The following is a 26,852-nucleotide window of genomic DNA, read 5'->3' on the forward strand; positions in this document are numbered from 1 at the left end:
GACAGGCATAATTACAATTCTTTTATATGTGAAGAAAATAAGTTAGTTGTATTCTACACTGAGAATGGTCCCAACATGAAGGTTTCTCTAAGGGTATGTCATGACTTCCATTGCAAACCCGTCAATATCAATGCAGACAGAATCGACTGTTCAAAAATTATGTTCAAAATCCAACACCTTTTTAATGATCATCTTTCCCACAATGCTAGAATCATTGCTTTAAAAGATGAGTAAGGATGCAGAAATGATCTTCCATCATGAAATATAATTAAGATATAAAACCTGAAATTTTTTCAGTTTATGTGATTATCTAGTACCCAAGGCTGCTCATAAGCATAAACAGTCTCTGTATTACATATGAATTCATTTACAGACACTTCATTTTCAATTTCAGTTCAAACAGTCAACCAAACACTTTGTGATTCCATTCTCTCAACTTTTCTTTTATTCTTTCTCCATTCACATACATTTTTAATATTTCCAATGGTACTTTTGCAACATTTCATTACCGTACAGTTTTAGTTTCCTTTGAGTAATGTTCAAAACTCTGCTATATTCATCAGTTTTCAATTTTCTGAGCATCTTGGAAATATCTAGTACAGCTTCACTACAAAGAATAAATTTTTTCCAACTTAAGGCACTCAGAATAAATTTTCCCATGGGTCTTGTAATAATAACCTAATATAGGTACTGTACAGGAATTCATCATAATCTCCCTAGGCAATGAGGGAGTTTTAAAAGAAGAGAACCATGTCCTTCCCAGCCCCTTCCACCGTAAAGTCTCCAACATTCATGTTTTGCTCAGAGGAACACTGAACTTGGGCAGGCAGCCTTAATGGTGGGATTTTTTTGTTCTTTTTATTAATGTAGGGGGAAATGTAATACCTTGTACCAATGAGTTCTGCAGTCACAACAAAGTACTGAATTAGAATAGCTAGAGAAGAGTGATGTCTCTAATCAGCAAAATCACAGTACTGGTTAGAAACTGTGCCCCAAAAGAAGCAACAGTTCTTCAAGTGGTCATGTTGTTTCTGCCGATTCAACTTCTACCTCACTTTAATTCAAGTTTCTCAGATCTTAAGCTTTACTTGTTGCAGATGTTGTGTGTTTTAGTTTTTGCATAAAATTATTATCCTGACTGCAAAGACATGTTGTCCCACTGACTAGTACCAAAAATCTCTCGACTCCCTTCGCTACAGAACTATGGGACTACCTTCTCAGCAGCGCTACATATGTGGTTGGTCATCATTTCGCCAGACTGCACTGCTACTCAGGTACATGTACCATAGTTTCAATTTCCTGAGGTTTCTTGAATACTGCTTATGTATGGATATACGTAATGTATTTGTCAATTCATCTTTCTATATTATTTTCTGGTGTACAGTATTTTTCTTTTTTTTATATACTTATGAGAAATCTATTCAGTTACAGTTTACCACCTTATCTAATAATTCTGTTGCCTAATCCGTATGATTACGTACATTAAGTTGACCATGGGTACCCACTTCTGTGGAATCTTAATCAGCAAGTTTTTTATTACTGCTTTCTCTTCTACCTGTGTTAAATTTCACAGTCCTGGGATATCCAAATATATTTCTATATTTTTTTGTTCAAATAATATTTATATTTATTCTAATTACTATTCAGGATCTCATTATCCAAAGTCTTCTTGTTAAATATAAACACATACTATACCTGTATACTTCTCAAGTTGTCAATTAACTTATATCATCAACATTATTACTACACGATTTACCAACCCTATTGCTATCAAAACAACTTGTGCAGTACCAGCAATAAACAAACAATATGAACACCCCGTTACGTGGTTTATTTACTTCTTGCAAACCCTTGTATACAGCTGACTGAAATGTTATGCACATGAATAAGTTATGAAATACTGATACAAGATTGCATTCTCTGGCAGTGCAGGCAAAATGGATTCATAAAATCAAGGGCCCAGGAAACTCCTCTTTGTAGTTAGTGAATACATTAGTAAAATGATGCAATAATTAAGGCCTTGCTACGCTGCATATTGCATTACATTTGCAACTACACGATAGGGTGTATTAAAGAGTGGAGGCATAAAGTCTATAGCAACACTGTTTGGCAATGAATTACTTCTTTCTTGCTTTCTCGTCACCCACCAGCTTGCCAACAACATGTGATTGTTTGTTTTGACAATTTAGGCGATTCCCAACTTCCATTATTAAATTAAAAGGTCTAAAAAACATCAGCAAGCAAGTTTCGTATCCCAAACTTGATGTCAAGAATATCTAAATCAAGTAAAGTATATGTACGACTATAAAAAGTTTGAAGTACTTGTACTGCAATAAAACTTGTGTTACTCAATCTGTCAACTGCCACACACAGTACTGCATTGTGTTGCCAAACAGCAGTAGGAGGCATTCAGGTGCACATGACCCTAAAGAATAAAATAAAATCACAATTTCATCCAGTGATATTGCCTTTTCACCTAATACTGTACCTACATTTCCTCGGTAGCCAACCTGAATATAAAATTAAGAGCATACAGCATAGCTGTTGCCAAGCTTCCTACGCCTAATGCTTACAACCTTAAAAGGACTAAACTAACTTTCAATCTAAATGTGACGGTACACATTTTACTGATATCATACCTCTTTTGCCAGGCTCAGAGTTCTTCATGAAAATGGTAAGAATAAAAAAGCATATTTGCACTGTGACACTGTTTATTATTGATGAGTCTGAGAGCTCCCTGCAATGACCGCGGGGCCTGAGTACACAGCAAGCATCTGCTGAGGGTTCGAGGGGTTGGGGGGTTATGGTAGGGAGGGCTGGAAATTTAAAAAAAAAAAATTACAGTCTGATAGTTAGTTAAGGGGAAACGGGAGCATATATATATATACTGCAAATATATATACCAGGGATTCCTCGACGTTAGCAAACTGGGGTCTACAAAAATTGCTGCTTACAAAAGTGTGTTTCCGTGTACACGACAATTAGTCGGGCACCAACAGTGGTCTCTCTCTGATGCGCCATAACTTTATATATCACTATTCGCATTTTTTGAGTCGTGTCCCCGAGTCACGGCTGCCAGCAATTTCATTCATGGTCGCAGCCGTACGGGGGGACCTTGCAAATAGCTTTTGTAAAAGAAAAGGAAAGAATTACATGGCTGTATCAGAGACATACTACTGTCTGCTTACTAACCAGACGTGCACAGGCGCATTTCAACGCACTCTTTTTAAAAAGTCTGTCCAAAATCAAAACCTGCTAGGCTTAAACATTTTTGGGTCTTGTACTCACTGTTATCAAAATTTCTGAATATACTTTCAATATTACAAATTTTCTGTTACAAATATGATATGAATGTCTGACAAAAATATATTTACAGTACTGTATAATAACTCTTTATGGGCCCTATTCACTCGTCGAGAAGGAAGACAAAAACACATTAATGCTCAACACGAGTCAAATGATCATACAAATTTTGGAAGCCTTTTAAGACTTAGTTCGTAGGCCTACTTCTGGAGATTCCTACACACATTTTGATCTAGTATTGAGCACCTATCACTAAGGGACACACAAGAAGAAGATAAAAACACAGGGATTATACTGTGATGTAATTCCATTAGATTTTTGCATGTTTTTTATCCAACCAAAGTTTGTTCAAAGGACTAAACCACAAGGGGATAAACTTGAAAAGAGGGTTAGCCTTTCCTGAAGCCAGTACAAGTACAAAATTTGTTACAACAGAGCTATCAAGAGCAATTGACTTTAAAATGTTCCCTTTTCTTCTTATTGCAAAATGCAAGACATTTTTAATCCTTCCAACTCCTTAAAGTGATTTAAACTTAATCATCTATAAAGCAGATGCAAATATTTGGAAAGATAAATTACGAGAATTATCAATGAGAGACTAAGCAAGATGGTAAGTTAAAAGTAGTTGGATTATTTTCAAAGACCTAATGACCACCACAGTATTCTCCCTATGTTTCATCTGGTTGGTCAATTGGCAACTTGCACAATACAGTGACAACATTTTTTGCTAGAGCTCAAATATTTCTTATGCCAAATTACATCTTTTAAAAACCTTAAAAAACCAGTGAAAATTTAACCCTTTTCAGAGCATCCCTCTATGAATGAATGAATGACTGAGTTCTAAACACCCATGTTGTCACCCATACTGACAATCTCTATGAATGACAAGCAGGTCCATCTTGTAGTCAGGCCAGACTATAAACATGGTCATCCGTCTTACCGACTACACCCAACCTTTGTCCAGTCAAACTTTGCCTATGACCAACCACTTGGTAAAAGGAAGAACTATGACATTTTCCAGAAGATGCAGGAAAGGAATAAGACTCAAGGCAAACCACTGGATTGCCACTCGACAAAATGAAGACCTTGGAACCGAAACAAATCAATTTTCAGTTGCTGTTAATTCTGAATTTCAACGACTTTCAAAGTCCAAATATTTTAGTGATTGTCTTTATTAAAGAATTTTAAATATAATGATGTTATTCCTCTAAACATCAATAAAGATCTTTACCTCACAAATCAGCAAACTGAAGCTTTTTTATCTATGTAAAAGTTTACAACAATAACATTGTGGTAATTAGTGGCTTTACCTTGAGTGTAACAGTAGTAGTTTGGCATGGCCACAATATGAAAATAAAAAGGGCATTTAGGTTCAGGTACAAAAAAAATTGGGTATTATTCCTTGGCACAAATTCCTTAGAAGCCTTTGGCTCAAGAAAGACACATCTAAATTCATTAATAAATAAGAAATATATCACATCAAAATGTCTTTCACTACATTACATTACTTCTCACAGTCCCTGCTCACCACCAAAACCAGCCCATCCTTCAAAATTTGCACAGTCATACTGGTATCCACAGAATCAATTGTCATTACTTGAACCAATTACAATGCCTTTGATGAGCTTGGTAGTACTGGCATCGGCTACAATAATCTCTCTCACTCTTCCTTTCAGGACAGAGCGATGTGACGAATGAGGTAAAATATTGATCACCTTGGCATTCAGTTTGGTTTCAATTTTTTCGTCCTGAAGGCAATTTTGTCAAAAATTTAAAGGACCTTCTTTTACATTACTTCAAAGTCAAACATTCCATTCGCAAACCGAAATCGAATGCCAAGCTGATCAAACACAGCACGAAATGCTAGTACAAGTGGCAGAGCTTCGGAAGGAGAGGCCGGCATGGAACGGTGAGCTGGGGGGGTCGGTCGGTACATCAGATGCTTGCAAAACTCGAGACACTGAAGACATGTAACTAAATCTATATTCACATAAAACATCCAATATTGTTAAAACTAACATTATGACAAAAAATTTGTACATGCGTCAAGACAGATGCTGAAATTGACATTTAGCAATTTAAAAAAAAAAATCAGCCAAAAAATATCTGAAATATAGCATATGAAACTACAAGTCACTTGATCTAATTCTAGAGCCCTTATTGCCTTTGGAGCAAGGGGGAGGAGGAGTCCAAACTAGAGTTTTGTGACACAGCGTGCCACGTTATCCCTGAATAAAAATAGCACAGGCCTTGTGTTTGACCTCCATCAGTACTGTACTTGTCCCCTGACACTTCTAGTCTAGTTACACTGAAAACCATTTAAGCTCTTGAAACTCAAAATGCCAACATATCAGCATCCATCGCATCAAAAAATAAAGAGGTCAAAATGTAGCAATTGCATGGAGCTAAGCTTGTAGCACAGTGTTAAATCAGTTTGTACTATGGATAGCCAGCTTTCTTTGGGCAGGCTGCAGCAGCAGTTCTCCAATTTTCCCTTTGAACTCTGTGATTTCACACTACTGTGACTCTCTTCGAACTTCCTGATACTTCTCAAGGTTAGGAGGTTCACTCCTTCCAGTTTTTACAGCCTCTTACAACTTGTCCGATATAAGAGCACCATTGCTATGTTTCAAATTGATTCTTGTATGACAAGTTAACATCTCCCCAGGCAAAACAGTCCCTCAGCAGTTCATCATGTCTGTTTGTATCTACAATGAAAGTATGTGTAGCCTTTTTTTCTGCTAACAGAATAACTAACTAGAAGCTGTATACAAAAAACATTGAGCAAAATGCCAAATATCGACATAAACAGACAAATTATTTACGGGTGATGTTGACAATGTCCCTAGTGGAAGATAAAGGTATCCCATGAAAGTCATGTCACTAAACATTACTAACAACACATACAAATGTATGATTAAACATAATATACGGCAAAGAAATTGTAAAAGAAAAAATCCAGCAATTGTACAAAATGTAAAAGAAAATCAGTAAAAAAAAAAAAAGTTAGCTTGGATCACCTAAACAAAGAACCTATGTAAAATCTTCCAAACACAAATCTTCCTCTTGTAAAACTGTCACTAAATCCTCCCCATACAATTTCTGTTCGCTCCCTTTCCAGAAGTTGTTGAAGTCACAGTAATAAAATCACAGGTTTCAATGCCTGGAGTTTGTTTTCCTGCAGCCAGCCTTACGTACACCAATGAGAAATATGTCTTTATAAATATCAATAAACATAATTACAGTAATGATACACATCTGAGAAATATAGACTCTGAAAATAAAAAACCTGTACATATGCTTGGGCAGGCAACAAGGGGGAGAGAGATACTCAACTGAAGGTTCACCTCCCACACACATACAAATAAGAAAAAATAGTCAAAGAAATGGCGGGGGGGAAAACCACCAAGAAAATTTATGTCTTGCCCAAAGCTATCAGCGGCATTCTCTCCCTCCCTTGTTATTGTTAACCTGCCGAAGCACTTTGGTAACCTGTATTAGGACCTGTAAAATTTGCTGTGGCTATGTCGCGCTCCCTCCGAGGAGAGAACACTTTCCCTGGATTGTGAGGTGAGTTGAGTGTTACTGAGGCTGAGCAAGAGACAGCGAAGGTCACAATGGAGGCATTACGTTGTGGGGCCTTTTTAGCAGTTGAAAATATTCTCTCAATCTTGATTATTATGCAACACATCTAAAAAGCATTTCTATCTTTGAAATAAAACGAGTCAACATGATTTGCCGAGAATCAAGCAGCACCCATACGTACCCTGGATTTGTCATTCGATATGAACAGTTGTACTTTTTATGTATTTACTTAAATCTTGGGGTGGGGTCAATATATGAAATATATTCTTTAAGTGGATTACAGTATATGAAAATAATTAAAACATCCACTAATAGGCTAATCTCGGAAAATTCACCCTGACAAAGGCACTTGGACAACACCTTGCGTAGCCCAGTCAGTCGAGTCCACAATAACACTTGTTTCTTCGTGGAGAAACTCATTCAGCATCGTCAAAATATTTCGTCAAATTCTTGTATTCCACTCACTGCTGCTGCTGCTAAGACAGACTCTAAAAACCAGCCATTAATCAAAGTCAATTTACAAAGGCATGGGTTCAACTCTTGCCAACAACTGCTAAGGGCAAATCAATAATGCCCATTGTGATTCACTCCCTCCTGCCCGGCTTGGGTATAATTAACAACCTGATGAGCAACCTGATTGATTTGGTATGGGCTTTGATGAAGGATTCACTATTAAACTTATGGCTACAGTGGTAGGCAGTGCTATAACCCAGCTGCCTGCGTCCCAGGCAGCGAAGCGATGCTTCAACAATCACTGGGGGCTTCTGAGGAAAAAGCAGGCAGGGCTGCACTATACACAGCCTGACCACATCTACTGAATGCTTTCACAACTGGAGTACAGTGCTCAAATTTGCAACAAACCATCAACAAGCTTCTACATGAATGACACTTCCAAACAATTTTGTGCCTCGGGAGTCAAGCTAGCCGGTGACAATTTGTTCACTGTATTCTTTTGCGAATCATCTTGGCTACTTTCCTTACATTAAGCACAAAGTTATGAGGTGGGATGGGGGCTGGGCAACAAGTGATGCGCTAGCATTGTGTAACAACTAGCTGCGTGGGGGGAGGGGGCTGTAACAGAGTGGCTCTATGTGGATAAATATACAATGCTTTCCATGAAGATCGTCCCTTTTTCTTAAGATTTTTCACATCTAAACTTACTGTATATCAGTGCTGTTACCTGAGGGTTGTATGTAAAAAACAAATAAGATAGAAAAATGAACAAAACTTTCCAGACGGCTTTATCAGCCTCTGGACCCCTTACATTAAGTTACTAGAGAAAACTTATACTATTTAATATTTTACCAATCTACTTAAACTTGAGGTATTTGAAAATCACCTGGACAGACAGGAAGTTGTCCAATATTCCCAATCGATCAATGGCAGATGGGATTTAAAATCAATACAGCACAATCTAAACCCTTAAAAGTCTTCATATTCTTAATTAAGTAGATTGAAAAGGGCACTTTTCATTACAATAACAGCAGAGAGGAAAAGCCGAATACTTATCTTTATGAAGAAAGAATTCCTCGTACTCATTAAAACTGGGTAAACTTTCATCTTTACAAAGGACCTAAGGCTCTGCAACATGACTCAAAGCAACAGAGTAAAGTGACAGACTTGTGCAAGTGTCCAAGTCCTACTCAAACGTTTCCTTTGGTCAAACATCAGATACAATAAAGTTCGAAACTGCATGGAAGGCATTGCAGTACAGTTCTATGAAGAATAACAAAAATGAAAACCAACATGACTGACTGTAACAGGTGCAGAAAAAACCACGAAACATTCCTTAGCATTAAACCACTCGTCATCATCTTTCAAAGAAAAGCAACGCAAGATTAAACTTCAAAAACGTATAAATAAAGTGGGATGGCGTAAAAGTTAGAATCCTGGGAGCTAAGAATTGCACAAATTGCGATTTTGAAAAGCTTGAAATATGGGGGGGCAAAAATTTTCAGATAATCATAATAACCTTATGCTTCAAGAAGACCTCCACAATATAACATTAAACCTATGTCAACAAACTACAGCGCTAAAGGAAGCTGAGGTTCAAATTCATATTACAACAAAAATATACCAAAATAAAATAAATATAACTTAAATTCATAATACTATAATGAGTGCACCGATACTTCAGCGCACCCGATTAATACGTAAATCCTTACCAAGTACTCCACCTTAAACCTTTATCATAAGTACCAGACACCACACATAAGGACATAAGGAATCTTTTAACATTACACATACACGAGACACAATATACACAAATTGGCACAAAAAATGGGTACTTCTACACCCAATTTTTCTTCTTTTTTAAATAAATTACATATAAAAAAAATAAAGGAGAATCACAAAAATATTTTCCAACCAAATACTTCCTTCAGAAATATTATATATTACTAGGGGCCAAGACTGAACATCCCTTGGAGCACAAGCCTTATTAAGTACGTTGTCATTCTCCAGTATGAAAAGACAGTTCCAAAAAGGCTGTCGACCGCATGCAGTCTTTGACGCACACCTAAAACAGCCTAATATAACCCTGTGTCACTTGCCTCGACGATTTTCAACCGTCTCGGCAATTGAGGCTAAAATAATATACTCTATTATTTTAATTATAATCTTAAAATATTAGATATATAGTATACCTTCTCTAAACATCTAATACCCAAGGATACTGAATGCTCAGCAATATAAATCTGCGAGAACTTCTTAAAAGGGGAAATTTCTTAGCCAGCTAACAATCCTGTTCTATCCCCATCACAAGATTTAACAGTAATTTGCAATTATACTGAGGGGAAAACCACACACCCTTAACCAATAGAATCTACGAATGGATGCTCCAAGAGATGGCCAACCTTGGTGATATGGAAACAAGAGACACAGTGAGGGATTGAGGGTTAGGATTGGCCCACCCACCACCACCACCAAAACTGCTACAGACACCACTGGTACGCAGCGAGGAACCAGGCTACCGGCAGTGAGCCACGGGGGCCTTTTCGGCCTGTGTCTGACTGCAAGGCGCTGTCGCCACGCCAGTACAGGGCGCAGCAAAGGAGGTGGCTGGTGTCCTGGCGCAACCCTTTTGAGCAATGGGTAACACTGGGAAAATGAGCGTATCATGCAAAATCGCTGTACAGTCCTCGTCCTCACTGATTGTTCATCACATATTTGTCATTCCAGAATTCATTGGAATGTCTCCAATTCAAAGAGAGCTTCACGTCAATACCTCCTCTCGTGGGGAATGGGACAACAGAAGTGGATCAAGAGGAGATATATGATGCCTATTACAACATCTGCTGCAGCACATTATCCAAAGATCTTGTATATGAAACACACAAAACACCACCTGCCTTCAAGAAGATAACAAAATTCCCAGAAATATATAAAGTCTACATACTATATAAATAAATTTAAACTTCAAAAAATGTATAAAAACTCAATGGCTTTCAAAATGTAAAAGATAAAGGTAATTTCATTGTAAAAAATCGACTAGCTCTACCATACTATGGAGTGCATAGGCATATTATCATATTTTACATACAATAAAATAGCACTTAATGAGAACACTTAATTTAGCATACTACATAGTACACCTCTATTTCTGATCTTATTCCCTTTCACAAAGAGTACAGTACATACCAAAACCATCTTTAACATTACCCATCAGAGATGCCTCCAATGTTGATGATGATGATACATGTAATTCATCTACAAGATATGCACTCTTTACGTCCCTGATCTGTGATAGTCGTGCGCGCGCGGATCGTGTCCCTACGACACAAAAACTGAAGTAACTTACAAATTAAAAGGTTAAAGCTTCGAATCGACACAGGGTTCTGGTTTGTTCCGCTTCAACTTAATGTAACTACGAGAGAAAGAAGAACCATAAAAATTGGGGCATCATGCAATGGAAAGTCTTGCAGGAAGAGGAGGACCAGGAGAAAGTATTTCAGTGACTTTGTGAAAAAAAAAAAAAAATTAAAAGTAAGATCCTGGTTAGCATATTTTTCACTGTGTCTTTTGTAAGTAAATACGAAAGAGTGAATAAAAAACTGCTATTAAAATCTGACATGTAACAGTCAAACAAGACAAGAATAGAAGAGAGATACTGAGCTACAATAATTTTTAAACAATATGAAAAGGTACACAGTGAAAATTAACAATTAACTTCCCAACAGAATATTTAAGAAATCTCTGATAGTAAAATAAGGGGTGATTAATCCTACTACAGTATATATATGGAGGATATAGCTAAATTTCACAATATAATTCCCTGATAAACGACAGCTTTCGCCGTCTTTTCGCCAGTTAATTCTGAACAAGCCCTGCACCCATCAGAAGCTGAAACAGGCGCCCACACGACCATCACACGAGACAGGGACTAACAAAGCCGTACGAGAGCCATTCATCTTAATCATTACGCTACGCTTGTCATGGAAATGCTCATGAAAACTCTGCTCCTTCTCCAAAATTGAATGTCTAACAGAACTCATAAACCTGAAACATCATTACACGTTGAAATTGCAAAGAAAATGCTCCAGTGGATCTGAAGTACAGTGACAATAACAATGTGAAGATATATTTTGTATGCTCTTTCTTTACATCAATGTAACAGCGAAACTATATAATATCTACGACACGAATTTAACTCAAGAGTTCGTAGTGGCATTTTTCTAAATCATCATAACATTAAATAGAGGTCACGATGGACAACAATTCACGCAACTACTGTACGCATCTAATTGGCGCAGTTTTTCAAAGAAAATTTTCACTTGTAAAAATTAGGTACTGCATTGAGGTTAAATGGGTAATAATACTGTACATATACTCTTAATAAAATCTGGTTAACTTCGCTTAAGAAAATAAATTTTGAAAATATTGCATATGTGCTATAAAACTGAAAGGACATGGGGACTACCTACTGTCATTAAATGCTTCTATAATTAACAATAAAATTGACCAAAGTAACTGCCAGTAATTTCATCTAAAGCTTTTGACTTGAAGTTCTACTCATTGAGAAGTGTAATTCCAAAAAGGCCAGACTATAGCTATGGCAAAAAGTACCTGTATTTCATTAAAATCCCTGAGTTTATAAAACATAAATCACGAGAAATTTGTAAAAGAAAAATCAAAAGTAAAAGTTCCACTTTTAACAGTGTTAACTGTCGTAATTGTACTTCTAAACCTGCATAATATGTTACCAGATGCCTCCTGATTTATAACTTGAATACACATCCGGAGTCTCTTACGTCTCGCAGAGGCATGACCTACTCACAAAAACGAAACATGAACCTATCCTGAAATTCTGTCTGCCCTGTGATGCAAGAAGAGCATTGCTGTACCTCGAAAACAATTAGCAAACCAGTTTCATAACTGTTTTCACTATACCACCGTACTCAGTCCCCTGTTGCCGTGTCGAAGGAGCAGCGTCACCTAGCTGGACTGTGAAAACGAGCAACACTTCTTCTTATAATCTGGGTTCCACCCGGAAAAAACTGTTAACAACCACTTTCGTAATAATTTGCTGAGGTATTTCACAACGTGACCAAAACTTGACCAACAACAGCTACCTCTAGGGTAATATACACAAAAAACATTGTTAGGTAATGTCGTAGCCCTGGAAGACATATAAGTTATGAGTAAGTGGCACATATCTTTGCACTGAATGAGAGATGTGATTTTCTATTTTTGTACACTGAGTCCTGAAGTATATATGCATAATCCAAACACTTTCGTCATTTTTTTTTTTGATAGATCAAGTATTCACATCATCTCCAGCTTTCACTGACTGGAAGCGCAAGATCGTCTTTCCCCGATGCTTCCTCAAGAATACAATAAAGTGTTACTGATTTCCTCATCTTCAGCTATTGAAAAAAGAAAAAAAAAAACTTTTTTGGCACAAATTAGGTACAAGAGGAATTACAGGGGTGTATGATCTGCATCCTCTTCTATTTTCACTGGAACCAATACATGAGAGGTTCATCGTAAAGCCTATCTTATTTCCAGCATATCAGACAAAGCTTCTTTCTGCTAAGCAAACCAAAGTGGTAATCATGAAATGAAAACAAGTGACAGGAAGAAACTTTGCCTGCATGTTATGTTACTTCATCAGTTACCCTATGCATGTAACAGTTTCAATCCACTTTTAACTGACAGACACATAACTAACAGTGACCATTCACTCACCAATGAAGCAACACATTACCAATACTCTCATTGGGGCCTTTGTTCCTTGTATGCCATCCAAAGCTCGGACACCTTAAGTAGTGACAATATCAATATTTAATATTAACTATACTGTATAATGTAAAAGTTGAGCACTTATCTTTATTACGTTCTGCCTGAGTGAAAACTGAGGGCATTGCTAAGACTGCCGGCTCGACCTGAGCCAAAGTTTAATACAATATGATCATCGTCTTTGGAGGGGACTGTGCAAGGTTCAGCCATACAAGATCCGCATATGTACATTATTCTTAGTCTGCTTAGTTCCTATCTAATGAACATAAGAAAAATATTTGCTAAATGGGTTCCAAATGGCTGAATCTCGCACACTTTATTTTTATATATTTCTTAGTGATATGTGTCTGCAGCATTGCAAGTGAGAGGGCCTGAATCCTCTCCCCTGGACCCAATGCACTGACGAATCATCAACTGTTTACTACTCAGAGGTCGCGTCCTTGGCCACCTCGGCCTCTTGCGCTCCCTGAGCATTTTCATCATTCACATTCATGTACTGCTCCATGATGGTGTAGGTGCGGTTTCGCTTAAGAGGTGCCCCGTGGTGGGTCACCTGGTGGCGTCTCAAGTACCACTTGTTTTTACATTTTTTCTGGCACACGTCGCAATCCACCCCTTCACCCTTCGTGTGAATATTGATAATGTGCTGTTTCAAATTAAATTTGTTGCTGAAGATGCGGTTACATATGGGACAGATGCCTGGCTGCCGGCTGTTCCAAAGCCTGGGAATGCATGTCCGTACCAGGTATTCGGCGTCTGCAAGGGAAGAAAAAATGCCCTCTCAGTATGGCAAGTGCTGGGGACATCCCTGTCCACTTAGCTTACTTAAGGGAATTATCATAGAGCTATCAGGGTCTTCCGACCGGGGTAACGACAGGTGGACATATGAGACTGATTTTCAAATGGCATGAGGCTTAGTATGCAATTTAGGCTTTGATGTATCTTAAAAGGTTATATTCAGTCACCCTGCCAGTTACCTCCTGAAAGTGATATAGTAACAATCTCTTAGCCAATTAAATACTAATCTTATTTTACAATCTAGCCAATGAAAGTGATAAGGACCAACTACTCTACCTTTTCAGACTGGGTAGAGGATTGCAGAAATTGGTGAGTAATAACTAGGAAAAGCTACAAGAACACTACTTGGACAGGATCATGCGGAGTAAGAATGAGAGTCTGGTCACATGCTAATTGGTTAATTCAGGATCACAAAAGGGAAGCTGCTGTCATCTTGGACCATTGGTTAAAAGCTTGATATATCATTATTATCATTATTATTATTATCATTATTATTATTATTTTTCTCAAAGATTTATTTAGTGCGGTTAGATAATACGATGAGTTAAGATTTTCAGACCCCAGAACATCCCTCTGATTTTCATTAATGTCCACCTGTTGTTTTTTTTTTTTTTAATTTTTAATTTCTCTTAACAAGGTTCCCTAACAATGAACTGACAGGACATTTTTCCACCATAAATGCTTCCAGTGGTTTACAGACACGTATTACATCCACATTTGACATTCATACTTGACTTCCCAATATATCAATGGTAGAACATACAATTGAAGAACATACTAATAATTGATTTTTGTTGAGTCTTTCAGCACATACGATCCATTTGTTTCTTGGTGAAGACCTCTTGCTGTTGCTGCGGGTCCATCTGGTGTGGGCTGGAATTGAGCGCAACCCCTAGTTCCTTACTTAAGCCTGTGTTAGAGAGCTGTTTGCCCAAACTGTTGCCTGACTTGGGTTCACTAGGGCCCTTGGAGCGTCGTAGCGGAGCTCCGTGCGCCGTAACGTGGTGTTTTCGTAAGTACCACTTGTTCTTGACGACTTTGTGGCACAACTCACACTCAATCCCCTCCCCAACTGTGTGCACGTTCACAATGTGTTGTTTCAGGTTAAACGAATTACTGAATGTTTTCCAGCAAAACGGACAGAGGCGGGGTTGCATGCAGCGCCACCTTTGGCGAGCGGGGGCATCTGGAACAGAGCAAAACATGGCATTAACCTGGGCCCTTAGGGTATTGCTGCTGATGCCAAATGCCCCCATCTCAGCCGCCAAGCGCTCCTCCTCCATGCCCCCCTAATCATTAGGCTTAAAGAGGACTTTGACCCCACAATAATAATGATAAAAAAACTGTCTTTTTTTATTTTATATACAAACCTGACTAGTATGCATCAACAATAAAAGGTAAATGACTTCTCAAAAGGGAAAAATTGAATATTCAACTGGTTTTACCTTTTATTTATTGTGCAATCCCACGCACACATTATGTCACGCACACGTTACAAAGCTACATCAATGAAAAAGGCTACCCATCATGATAAATCATCAATATAAAACTAGTGGCAATGAATTTCTCTCTGGCAAGTGTGCAGGGTAATCAAAAATTATGAGCAACATAGGAAAATTTATTAATAAAACACCCACAAAATCAGATGTGACAGCTAGTAAAAAAAAAATAACTGAAATATCATGGAGAAGCCTCAATATTACAAATCTTTCACAGAAAAAAGGTGTTTTTTACCTGACTGATCAACACATTTACCATTTCATTCAGACATTGCTAAACAATGGAAATACTGTAGTGGTATGTGCACTCAATGTTCTCTAGAAAGACTTTACACCTTATGACCTGACATGTTTACTCTCTACTGCATATCAAAACAAAGATGTTTAAAATCACTGGTCCTGTGACAACAGGAAGAAAGAGACACTCAACTCAAAACAGATAATAGAAATCACTACTTACAAAAGAAACCAGACTGCACAAGCATTTACAGAGCAATTACAAGTATTTAAATTAAAATTACCAGGTAGGTCAACTGAGCATTCCCTTCCAAATATATATATATATAAAAAAAAAAACTACAGTACTAATCTGACACCCTCCCAAATCTCTTCGCCAACGCTTCTGAGATCACAGATTACCGGCAGGCTGAGTTCCTCAGGCCGGGCTCGTGATCTCAGCAGGTTTGGCCGTTCTGTGAAACACATCGTTTGCTCGTAACCAGCATGTGGAAATATAAATCTCAGCTGACAGTGCTAATGCAGAGCAGTCTACAACAATTACATGAGACCCCAGTCGTCATAGTCTAAGGAGAGATAAAGAGAACATTCACCTACAGATGTCAAAAATAGATTACAAATCTACACATGCATCAGATTCTTAACTCAACAAAAATAGGCAATTAATTCTATCCATAAAGAGTGATGATATCAGTATAGATTGCTGGCTTAATTCTAGTTTTTTTTTTTTCTAAATAATAATTTAAACAGGTTACGTACAATAGAAAATAAATGCCTTAACACTGGAAGAGATAACTCACCAAAAAGACCTCTGGATTTTAAATCCTCATCAAAAATGTTGCTTCCAATATTTCCTTTTCATATACAGTAAAAATGTTCTTGCATGACCAGCATTACATGCTGTCAAGTTATAGTTGTTATTAATGATTAAAATCAAGGGTACTTTAAAAAACATGTAAGCTTTTCAGCTTAAAATTTATGAAAAAATATGTATAGTAAAATTTACTCAGATTATTATTATTATTATTATATTATTATGACAAACAGCTGGGAGGTCAGCTGTTCAAGTTGTAAAAATCTTTTTTATTCAAGAACTATTTTGCTACCCTTTTTAGCTCTCACCCTCCCCCCCCCTTCAATTAAAAACTAACCCCCACCCATTACTCCCTGCCTCTTCAGTAAAAAAAAAAAATTGAAATGCCTAGAAATCTTATATTAATTTATCTACAAGAATGAAATTAATATGATACAAAGACCTTGTGATAACATTCAACTCCAAAGAGAAGCCTAATAAATATCATTATAGTTTGTGGATTACTAAAAAAAAAAAAAAAAAAAAAAAAAAAAAAAACATTTTCACACACAAAAAAAAAAAAAAAAAAAAAGATAAAATTCAACCTATGATATATAAATACATCTTGCCATTATCATTCAAGCCAGTTCGGGCCCACTGCATGTGCAGATACTTTTCTGTAAAAGTTACTGCACTACAATGTAACAAAGCATCATTTTACTGAGACCCAAAACAAAATCGTATGATTCAGTTTAGGGGAATGGTTGTGGGAATCACCCCAAACTATATAGTTTTTCATTTGGCCAAATTCCATACCTATTCATTTTGCCAAATTCCATACCTAGCTATAAATGTTAAAAATCTAGTTTTTTCGACACCCATCATTCACTTGTCAGCCTGCCTCCGGAAGGAGGTAGTTTGAGATCATAATCATATGTACATAGATTTCCACAAGCCTGAATCACAGAAACTGTTCCTGTGTCAGTGGAGAAAACAGAGTGCGGTAAAGTTGTAGTAGCTGGGTGGGATGAGAGCAAACAGACTGACTGAAAGGGTAAAAGGAGCAGAAAGGGTGCTGCAATAAACCTTTAGTACTGTCTATATTGCATGAGGACCACTGTCAACTGTAAACCCCCAAAATAATAAACAGATGACTCAAACTTCCCACGAAGTTACGTACTATGACCATTGTGATACTGATGACAAATATAAAAAAAAAAAAAGTACAAAAAATGCACCGAAGTTTCTTCGGCGCAATCGAGTTTTCTGTACAGCATGTAATCAAAGCCACCGAAAATAGATCTATCTTTTGGTGATCTCAGTATGAGCCATGGCCCATGAAACTTTAACCACAGGCGGGTCGCGGCCTGGCCTGTATCGTTGCCAGATGCACGATTATGGCTAACTTCAACCTTAAATAAGTAGAAACTACTGAGGCTAGAGAGCTGCAATTTAGTATATTTGATGATTAGAGGGTGGATGATCAACATACCAAGTTGCAGCCCTCTAGCCACAGTAGTTTTTAAGATCTGATGGCGGACAGAAAAACTGCCAACATAAAAAAGTGCAGATGGACAGACAAAGCCAGCACAATAGTTTTCTTTTCAGAAAGCTAAAGATGAATAACATACATATCATAGATGCAAACTTATATAAAAGAATTACCTCTAACTATGAATACCAAACAACCCCTTTCCCTCCTTACCACAGTACATTTACTGCCCAAGGCCAACAAAAACATTCAAGTTCCCATTTACTAAAAGCCTGTCAATGCATATTCTCTTTATAAAACAGAATACCACATATATAATTAAAATGAAACTGAATACTCATATTAATTTGTACATCTCAGTAGACAATACAGTAAATGAAAACTGCAAGTGCATAAGGATTTTTATTCTCAATAGCACTGCAGCACTGATCAAGTAGATCAGCAAGGAAAATTTTGAGGATTTCTTTACTCTAAACAAAACAGTGTGTTGAAAGATAAGACTCCTCATGTTGAAAAAAAAAGATGTAAGCCCAAATTCTATAAATTGCAGTAATAGGTTCACAAATGTGCATAGCCCCTTAAACAGCTCAGTAGCAGTTAACTATAAACTAAGTTCATAAATGTGCATAGCGATCAAGTAAAAACTACTATAAACTAAGTTCATAAATGTGCATAGCGATCAACTAAAAACTATCTTAAAACAATAATAAAAAATTAATGTCTTATCTCAAGGGGACCTAAATGGTAACCAACCATATCTCTCTTGGAGAAAGTATTCTGGACAACAACCAGGCTTAACAGAATTGCCAACTTGGTGAAACTTTCCTACCTATGAACTGAAGAAATAACGGCTGTAACCTCAAAGAAATAAGTCTGTAACCTCTCAATATAGAGGGTTTAAAACCCAAATCTTTTTCTGGAAATGCGCTTTCATTTTGAAACTCTGCAGCTTTGTGTACAAGCTTGTTGAATGAAGCTGTTTTGTACTGAATGTTGTTGCACCCCAAGCTAAGGCAGTGATATTCAAATATTCAATGATAATCACTACCTTGTTGCAGAAAGAATTTCTCCAATAACCAGAGAATGATAGGTTCATCAATGTCAACTAACAAACATAAAATACTTTCATTGTTTTCCACATGAAGCAGTATTCTACTAATCCCTAATCTTCTTATTAATCATTCCAGGTTTCAGCCACTCACCAATTTTGTCCGTGCCACACAAACTCTCATTGAGCAATGACAGACATTTCTTTTGGTTGCAACTTCCTCAGAAAATTGCACATCATCAGAGGGTGGCATATGCGCAGAATATTTGTCATACATTTTCATGTATTTTTATAAATGAAGTAAAATTTGTATCTTTGGAATCACTTACTAATGTACTGAGAATCAGATGTCACCACAAGCCTAAGAAGTTAAAGCAAGGTACATTTACTAATGCCCAAGGTATTTTGCATTACAGGCCTTAGTGGAAAGGTGGGTAGTTACCTAATGCCACTATTTTAACTACTATCACATTCTATTGCTTTAAAGTCTCATAGCAGAGTTAATCTGTATTTTGTGTCTTGCAGATATACAAAACAATGTCTTGAGGTAGATTCTGCTTCAGATAGATGTTTAACCACCACTCTCCCTGTCCTTATGCATTTAGTCCTCTTTTGGCTCATGTGACCACCTATTCGGGCAATCAGAATGGACTTCACTACATGTCAATATCTACAAAATATACAACAATGCACTAACATCATAGTTATGATGATTACAGTAATATTTCTACTAAGGCACAACAGTACCCAAAACAGCCAAGCTAAATTTGACTGGTACATTACATCCAGCAGAAAAGGAACAGAAAATTGGTCAATCCAGTAAGGAAGATTGTTTGAAAATCCAACAAGGTGGCTGAAAAAGTGTCAAGTACTTCATATGTATCATCCTGAAGTCTTATCCAAGGCCTTTTGTGATCTCGGCAGAACTCTCTACAAGCACAATGCTGTCCTTAGCACTACCTTCTTTAGGTGTGACTTCCTGGGCATATACACTGGCTGCTGATACAGGATAGCCAGGTGGGAGGAGGAGGTGCATTGCTTGATGAATGAATAAGCAGAAGTTTCAACTGGGTGGTGTGCTGAGTCACATGCTTGAACAATCAGAAGGGGACTGGCTGTGGACCTTGGAACAGGGGATGAACCTTACTGTTCTACTAAGGGGTCCCTCTGATACAAGGAATTGCCATTATGACATCGTCCTCTTGAAATAATTCGCTTTTCAACCCCATTACTACTGTAGAATATACGTACTGTATTATGCAAGCATGTCCCTTGACTCTTTGAACACCCCTGGTCATTAGCATAAGTCCTAGAAAGAGTATGGTCTTGACTTTTGCCATTAATGCAAGCTCTGTGCACCCAGGGATCACTGATCTTCATTTTGTGCCTCCAGGGAAGACAGAAGTCTTGAGACAGGGACTTTAAAATTCCATGACAAGGATGAACCTCAACAGGTATGATCACACTCAAGAACAGAGTTGGTGATGAGATACGCGAATATCGTGGAGCAGGAAGCACAGCCAACCCCACTATTCACTGGGGGCATTGCATATCAAGGACCACAACTGCCATTGCACGAGATGGACAGCACAAACCAACCAGGTAAGAAAGAAAGCTTGAACTAAGCCAGTAAGGGGGAGAGCAAGCAGCAATGACGTCGAATGGAAACTAGATTGGAAACAACAAAACAGGCTACTGATTCAGGCACAGCATTGGGATGTCACTGCCATGAGTGAGATGTGGAGAAAAATCCTCTCACAAACCAGTGGAGGAACAAGCCCAGCTCATGGCAGACAGGGACTCCAAGAAAGTCAGGTCACAGCTTGTATCCCAAGAGGTGTACCCATCTCCATTACCGAAATGGCCATAAAACAATTTTTACTAGTCTTGAGACAATGCAAAGACAGCTGAGTATGACAATGTAGCTGACAATATGTTTACCAACTGAGAAATAAAATAAAATAAAACCAATGATAGAAGAATTAAAGGAGGCGCTGACTTGAGTTTTTTCAGAAAAGTCATATGCATGTTCTCTTCAGGGTGGAACAATCCTACTGCTAATGTGACCAGTTACTGTATACCTCGCAAGGCTGCTGCAGAACACACGCCTGACCCTAACGTTTATGATACTATGGGAAAAATCAAAGCCTAAACAATTAACACTGGGGCCAATTCAACGATGAAGACTCTCTGGCCCAGACTCTCATAAACATAAAAATTAAAAACAAAGTTGATGGTTAAATAATTAAAGCAAGCCAAAAATTCAGTGGCTAGCAAACACAACATGTGAAAAGGGTACTAAAAATGATGAAAAAATAGTAATAAAACTGTGGCTTTACTAAATACAGAAATAAAGTGTGAAGCAATATACCTCCCACATCAAAACAGTGCTTGAACTTATGTTTTGTACTAAGCATATGCAAATGGAAAGGTAAAAAGAAAACAGAAAATCCCCAGAATGAACAAACTGATGAAAAGGAAGGGATTTTAAGACGACAACCAAAACACTTCTTGACCCCTATAGGTTCCTCGGAGATCCAAACCTTGTAAAGGAAAGTGATGAAACAACCTCGGTCCTGGCTGACTGCACCCTTGGTCCTAGGTGACTGCTTATGAACCTGAAGATCATGTTCTTTTCTTATTCGATGTAAATCTCTTTATCACTACATAATGGTAGTTTCGGTCTTATTTTCAAAGAACTGTAAATACCGTAGTAGTTTAAGTTTTTTAGTACGCTTACAAATATAAATAAAATCATAAACTCAGAATGACATACTGTTGGCCGAGAACCACTATTTTATTACTTCTAGTGTACTATATTTTTTTACTTGATAGATCTATTCTTTTTGTAATATGAAAATATATAATATAAAATATTAACAGTTTATCTCAGTAAACAGGCAAAAGTTCCATGATTTTTTGTTCAAAACTGATATTGAAACAAAACTCTCCGAACTACCCGTACTTTTGGGGAAGGTGGAGTTAAATTATCGCCTAACACCCTTCGCATATCATTCAAATCCCATCTGCTGTCAAAATTTTATTTGATCTTTTTTACTATCATCAAAATCCTAAAGATAATTATTGTAACTTTATACAATTACAAAAATATCTGAATCCTACCATTTTATAAAATTACATTACGATTTGAGCAGCGTGAGTGTTGCTGAATTAGGAGATGCAAAGGAGAAAACTTAGGGGCAGATGTTTAAGAACCCAGCAGATACAAAATCTAAGTGTTGGAAGACAGTTTTATAAGACATTATTTATATGGCATTTCAACTACCAAACTCTGCAAATTCTTTGGCATGCTCACGCAGCCTACAGACTGCTGCCACCTGCCTAGTTGGGAAGAAGTCCAGGGGACACTGGGTTTCCAGTGCCTCAAAGAAAAAGCACAAGAAGTGAACTATACAGGCAGTCTCCGGTTAACGGCGGGCTCGGTTAACAGCGATCTGATTTTATGGGGCTTGTCTAGCGACGAAAATCGGCAATTTTCGGCGCCAAAAATCGCCGATTTCTGCTTATCAGCGCCGATAATTGGGTATTGGTGCCAATAAATACCCAACAGTGGCGCCGATAACTGAAAATCGGCGCATTTCGGCGCCTATAACCCCCGAAAATCGGCGATAAAGAGCCGAAATCACCGATTTTCGGTTATCATCACATCCTCACAAACGGAACCCCACCAATAACCGGGGACTGCCTGTACCACATTTCTAGAGAGCTCAACCAGACATATCAAGCATAAACTGACAGACAGGACATCAAACCACAGTCAGCTGTAATGTACTCTCAACATCTTGTCCACGGCTTGTACTGAAGCTCCCATAAGCAGACACAGCTGGCCCTCTTATTTCGGACAATGCAGTTCCCACAATTTCTCTGAGTGCTTTAATCTTCAAGATATATAAAGATTCCCCACCTGCCCTACTAGAACTGGGTGACAATGATTGTCACCTGGACTACATGTCGCTGAGGCATCGCTAACATTGGGAAATAATCTTCTTTAATAGATCTAATATCAAGTAAGCCCTTCCCCAGGTAAAACCTTAAAGTCTTATACAGTAATATGAGGTCACTACAGTATCATAGAAAACACTAATAAATATCCATTAAAAAAAAAAAAAAAAAAAAAAAAAAAAATTTACAACTGCACTAATAACTCAAGTTTCTTCCCCCTTGCCCATCAGAAAATTATAACTACCATAAGTAATAACTAATGCCAACATCATCCCATTGCTGCTTTCTTAAAATTCTTTGTGTACTTACACCAAAAACTTGTTAATGTTTCAAGATTATGGTATCAAAATATCTATGTTTTGATGTCTAAAGTGTAAACTGTACTGCATACAACGCAAGTGTTTCAATGTTTGTAACAAAGTACATGTATTGTTATAGCCTGCGTTAATAACTTAATAACAAGTTAAGTCTCATAAGCAATGAAATTATTGTTGCTTTATGCTGTAACTTCTAACTTTCCCCAAGGACTCATCAATAACCTGACAGTCTGGATCTAAATACCAGCCCTAAGGCACATTCCTCTAAGGAAGTGCCCTCAACTAGCCTAATCATTAAGTCTAATTTCCCAATAAAAAACTGCTTGCTAGTGTAGAACTTTCATAAAAAGGTGGTTATGTCATAGACTTTAAAAAAATTCTTAGAACTTTCAAAAAACATTTCCTTCATTTATATTTTCATTTTCATTTTCAAACGTTTGGTGTCAATAAGTTAAGAAGTGTTCACCAGTAAAAAAGAAAAATTGCTTTCCACAGAACAAAAATTCCATCATGCAGAAACACATTTGTTGGGCTGTCACAAAGGAATGCAGTACGTTTACCTTAGCTGCTGGTATTTATAATACTATAACTTTCTTCAACCATAAAAAGAGGTATGGAATTCAAAAGGATGAATCGGTACTCTTTAAGTCATCCTGCATAACCCAATGTGACAAACCATTTAGCATTCAGGTACATCAATTTTCATCTGCACGAAGAAATTAGCCAGAAAAAAACCCTCTCGGAGAACGAAGGCTAGGATGTGTTCACCGTGCTTTCATGTTTCACTTGCTTTCTTCAATCAAACCACCACTCAACCACTTACAACTTCCAATCATTTCAAACATGCCAGCTTTACTTGCAAGCGTCACGTTCTTAGACAGTCACGTCGGTTCTGTTTCCAAACAAATAACCAAACCCTTGCCTAGTGTCCTGTATTTTAATCTCTAAACTTTACACCAATAAATCTTCCCTTTAACTAAAACATAACTGGTGCATAGCTTTCAGCAAGCAAAAACTAACATTACAGACATTCCCAAAACTAATTAATTCTAGCACTGAAATCTACATCAAAAGTAGAATGCTTAATATATATCCATTTATGCAATGCTACACTACATCACTGAACTTAAACATGTACAGTAATAATTTAAAAAAAATACTGCTTGCCTTTCCATGCAAACACAATAAACATACACGCAAAAAAATTATTAATGGCACAAAAAACCCTTTTCCTATAATTCTGCTTTCCAATCCATGGTTTGCACCCCAAAAACTATATTAACTCTTCATTCCAGCACATTCAACTCATTCATTCCAACTTCTATAAAAACGTACGCCTTTTTTTTTTTCTGGCTAAGATCTTCCACCAATAATAAATCTGAACTTGCACAGTTACCTTAAACTACAGAGGCAGTCACAAATTCTTGAGACTTAACTTTCGTAATGGTGTTCGGCACGACTGCCGACTCTTTTTTTTCACACTGGTAATAAAGCAATGCAATGACAAACAATATCAAACGACATAATGCAGCCACATGTGTCACAGAGACAGTATGTTAACTTACAGCTAAATTAACGCCACTTCATGAGCTGTTTCCGCATAACCAGAGGTCCTCTGCCTGATAATTTCACACTCAAAAACAAAGAGGGAAAATATGCTCACTTGTACTTACGAGATAAGACTATTGTACTTCTATGCATTAAGTGTACGTACTGACTTTTGTATATCTTTTCTAATGGCCAAACTTAATTTTTTCAACCTTCATCCTTCAAATACCTAGAGGTTTCTTTACTTATAATACATACTGTATATAAGTACATTTACATTTCTTATCAAAGTAGGCAGTCCCCGGGTTAAGGCTGTCTCAGTTTTGGCATTCCGGTTTTACGACACTTGGCTCACGGTGCCATTAACCCAGTTTTACAGCGCTCAAGGCGCTGTAAGCACTATTTATTCCCATTATAATTAGATGTTCCGGTTTGCGGGGATTTTCAACTTACGGCGCGACACCGGGAACAGAACCCCCGCCATAAACTGGGGACTAACTAGAACCTACTGGTTACTGTACTTTTTACTAGATACATATGTAATGGTAATCACCACAATGCCCTCTCAACTTCTCAACTTCTCCATGCTTTTTCGATACATTTGTCATTATAAAGCCTTAGATCCAAATGCAAATATATGAAGTAATTCTTATCTCCAGTTGGCAAGGTGACCTCATTCAGATTCTCTGGATGCAGGTTCAAATACTCCAACCCGACATCAGAATTACTTCATAGTCTTCTATTTGGTTCTAAGACTTTGTAGTGGCAAACATATCCAAAAAGTGTCAAGAATTTGAGATGTTCTACTGTCATTACATAATAGTTAAATGAAACCTACTCGCAATTCTTCAACACAAAAATCTTCATCCAAAATGATTTATCTTTGAATGACAGGAAAATCTGAGCCGTGTAAATTTAGATGACGAGAGACCCAAGGGAAGAATTAAAAAGTAAAAGGCAGAAGGGAATTCAACTTAAGAACAAACAGACGCTACAAAGAACCTTTAGTAACATGTACAGGGTGATTGTCAAGGCAAACTGTAAGCAGTGCTCATATATGATTAGTAAAGTTGATTAAAATTTTTATATGCACCTTTTAGAAACTACTGTCAGTCATGTGTGTGGATCTTATATTTATTATGAAATTAGTTGCTTTAAAATAAGCAGGGGATGTGCATGTGGGATTACGTCTGCATTTCACAAAATCACACACAACCTAAAAACGATCACAGTACATACTCCTGTAAACTAAACCATACAATACTATACTGTATTCACAAAACTGACAAAGGTACACCTAGAAAAATGGTAGCTGCCCTCCGCCAGATTTCCATAAAAAATCTGTGTCAACGACAATGGCTGTCAAACCTTGTCTATTTTACAACAAACCCAAGATTATGATATGTACTGAGTATCTATGATATCACATAATATTTGTGGAAAGAAGTACTCATTAGAAAGACCTCAAATTTGCAAAATACGAGATTTTCCTGGAACTGTCAAACTATGAGCCTCGAGAGAACTTGAACTGAGTAAACAAAAGTGTGGTGGCCAGGGAAAGAAGGACACAGAGGATAAACAGGTAAAAAGATAAGATGGCCTTCCATAATGACACAGCCATCTAGTGTAAAAGAGGGACACAGTGTTTACTGCATAATCAATAGAGATGAAAATACAGTACTTATATGCAATAGCAACCAATTTCTATTACAAATAAGCAACCTACAACGGTTTTGGTTTGTGCCACAAATCTTTTAACACGGGTTTTGTACCACATTAACTTCATTCACGTAACGTAACTAATATAGGGGGAGTGAGCATTTATTTATTATATATATGTAAAGGGGTAACTGACTGAATTTCTCAAGATAAAACTGACGTAAATGATGTTCTTTATTCCTGATATATAAATACTAAGGCTACCACCTCCATATTTTTGCCCCACAATCCAACTGGTTGCCTTAAAAGTGACATTATTATAATCCTATTCAGAATCACGCTGCAAGATATAAAAACTCAAGGAGCACTGTAC

At 37.3% G+C, this 26,852-nt stretch overlaps 1 protein-coding gene across 25 annotated transcripts in view; it reads right to left on the reverse strand.

The window, feature by feature from the left end:
* LOC136852948 (broad-complex core protein isoforms 1/2/3/4/5-like) overlaps nucleotides 1-26,852 on the reverse strand; it is an 83,772-nt gene that overhangs the window by 28,380 nt on the left and 28,540 nt on the right. For 7 of the 25 annotated variants that reach the window (XM_067127981.1, XM_067127983.1, XM_067127982.1 and 4 more), the window contains exons 6-7: nucleotides 14,702-15,109; nucleotides 12,627-13,881 (exon numbers count right to left, since the gene is read on the reverse strand). The exons of 11 other annotated variants lie outside the window; for them this stretch is intronic. In XM_067127981.1, the coding sequence (XP_066984082.1) occupies nucleotides 14,727-15,109 (383 nt within the window). In that variant the 3' untranslated portion in view covers nucleotides 12,627-13,881; nucleotides 14,702-14,726. Of the gene's footprint in view, nucleotides 1-12,626; nucleotides 13,882-14,701; nucleotides 15,110-16,127; nucleotides 16,226-26,852 lie in introns of those variants that run through there. 7 more of the 25 variants (XM_067127991.1, XM_067127992.1, XM_067127994.1 and 4 more) reach the window with 2 other exon arrangements.

Source organism: Macrobrachium rosenbergii, chromosome 26 (genome assembly GCF_040412425.1).
Source record: "Macrobrachium rosenbergii isolate ZJJX-2024 chromosome 26, ASM4041242v1, whole genome shotgun sequence".
Lineage (NCBI taxonomy): Eukaryota > Metazoa > Arthropoda > Malacostraca > Decapoda > Palaemonidae > Macrobrachium > Macrobrachium rosenbergii.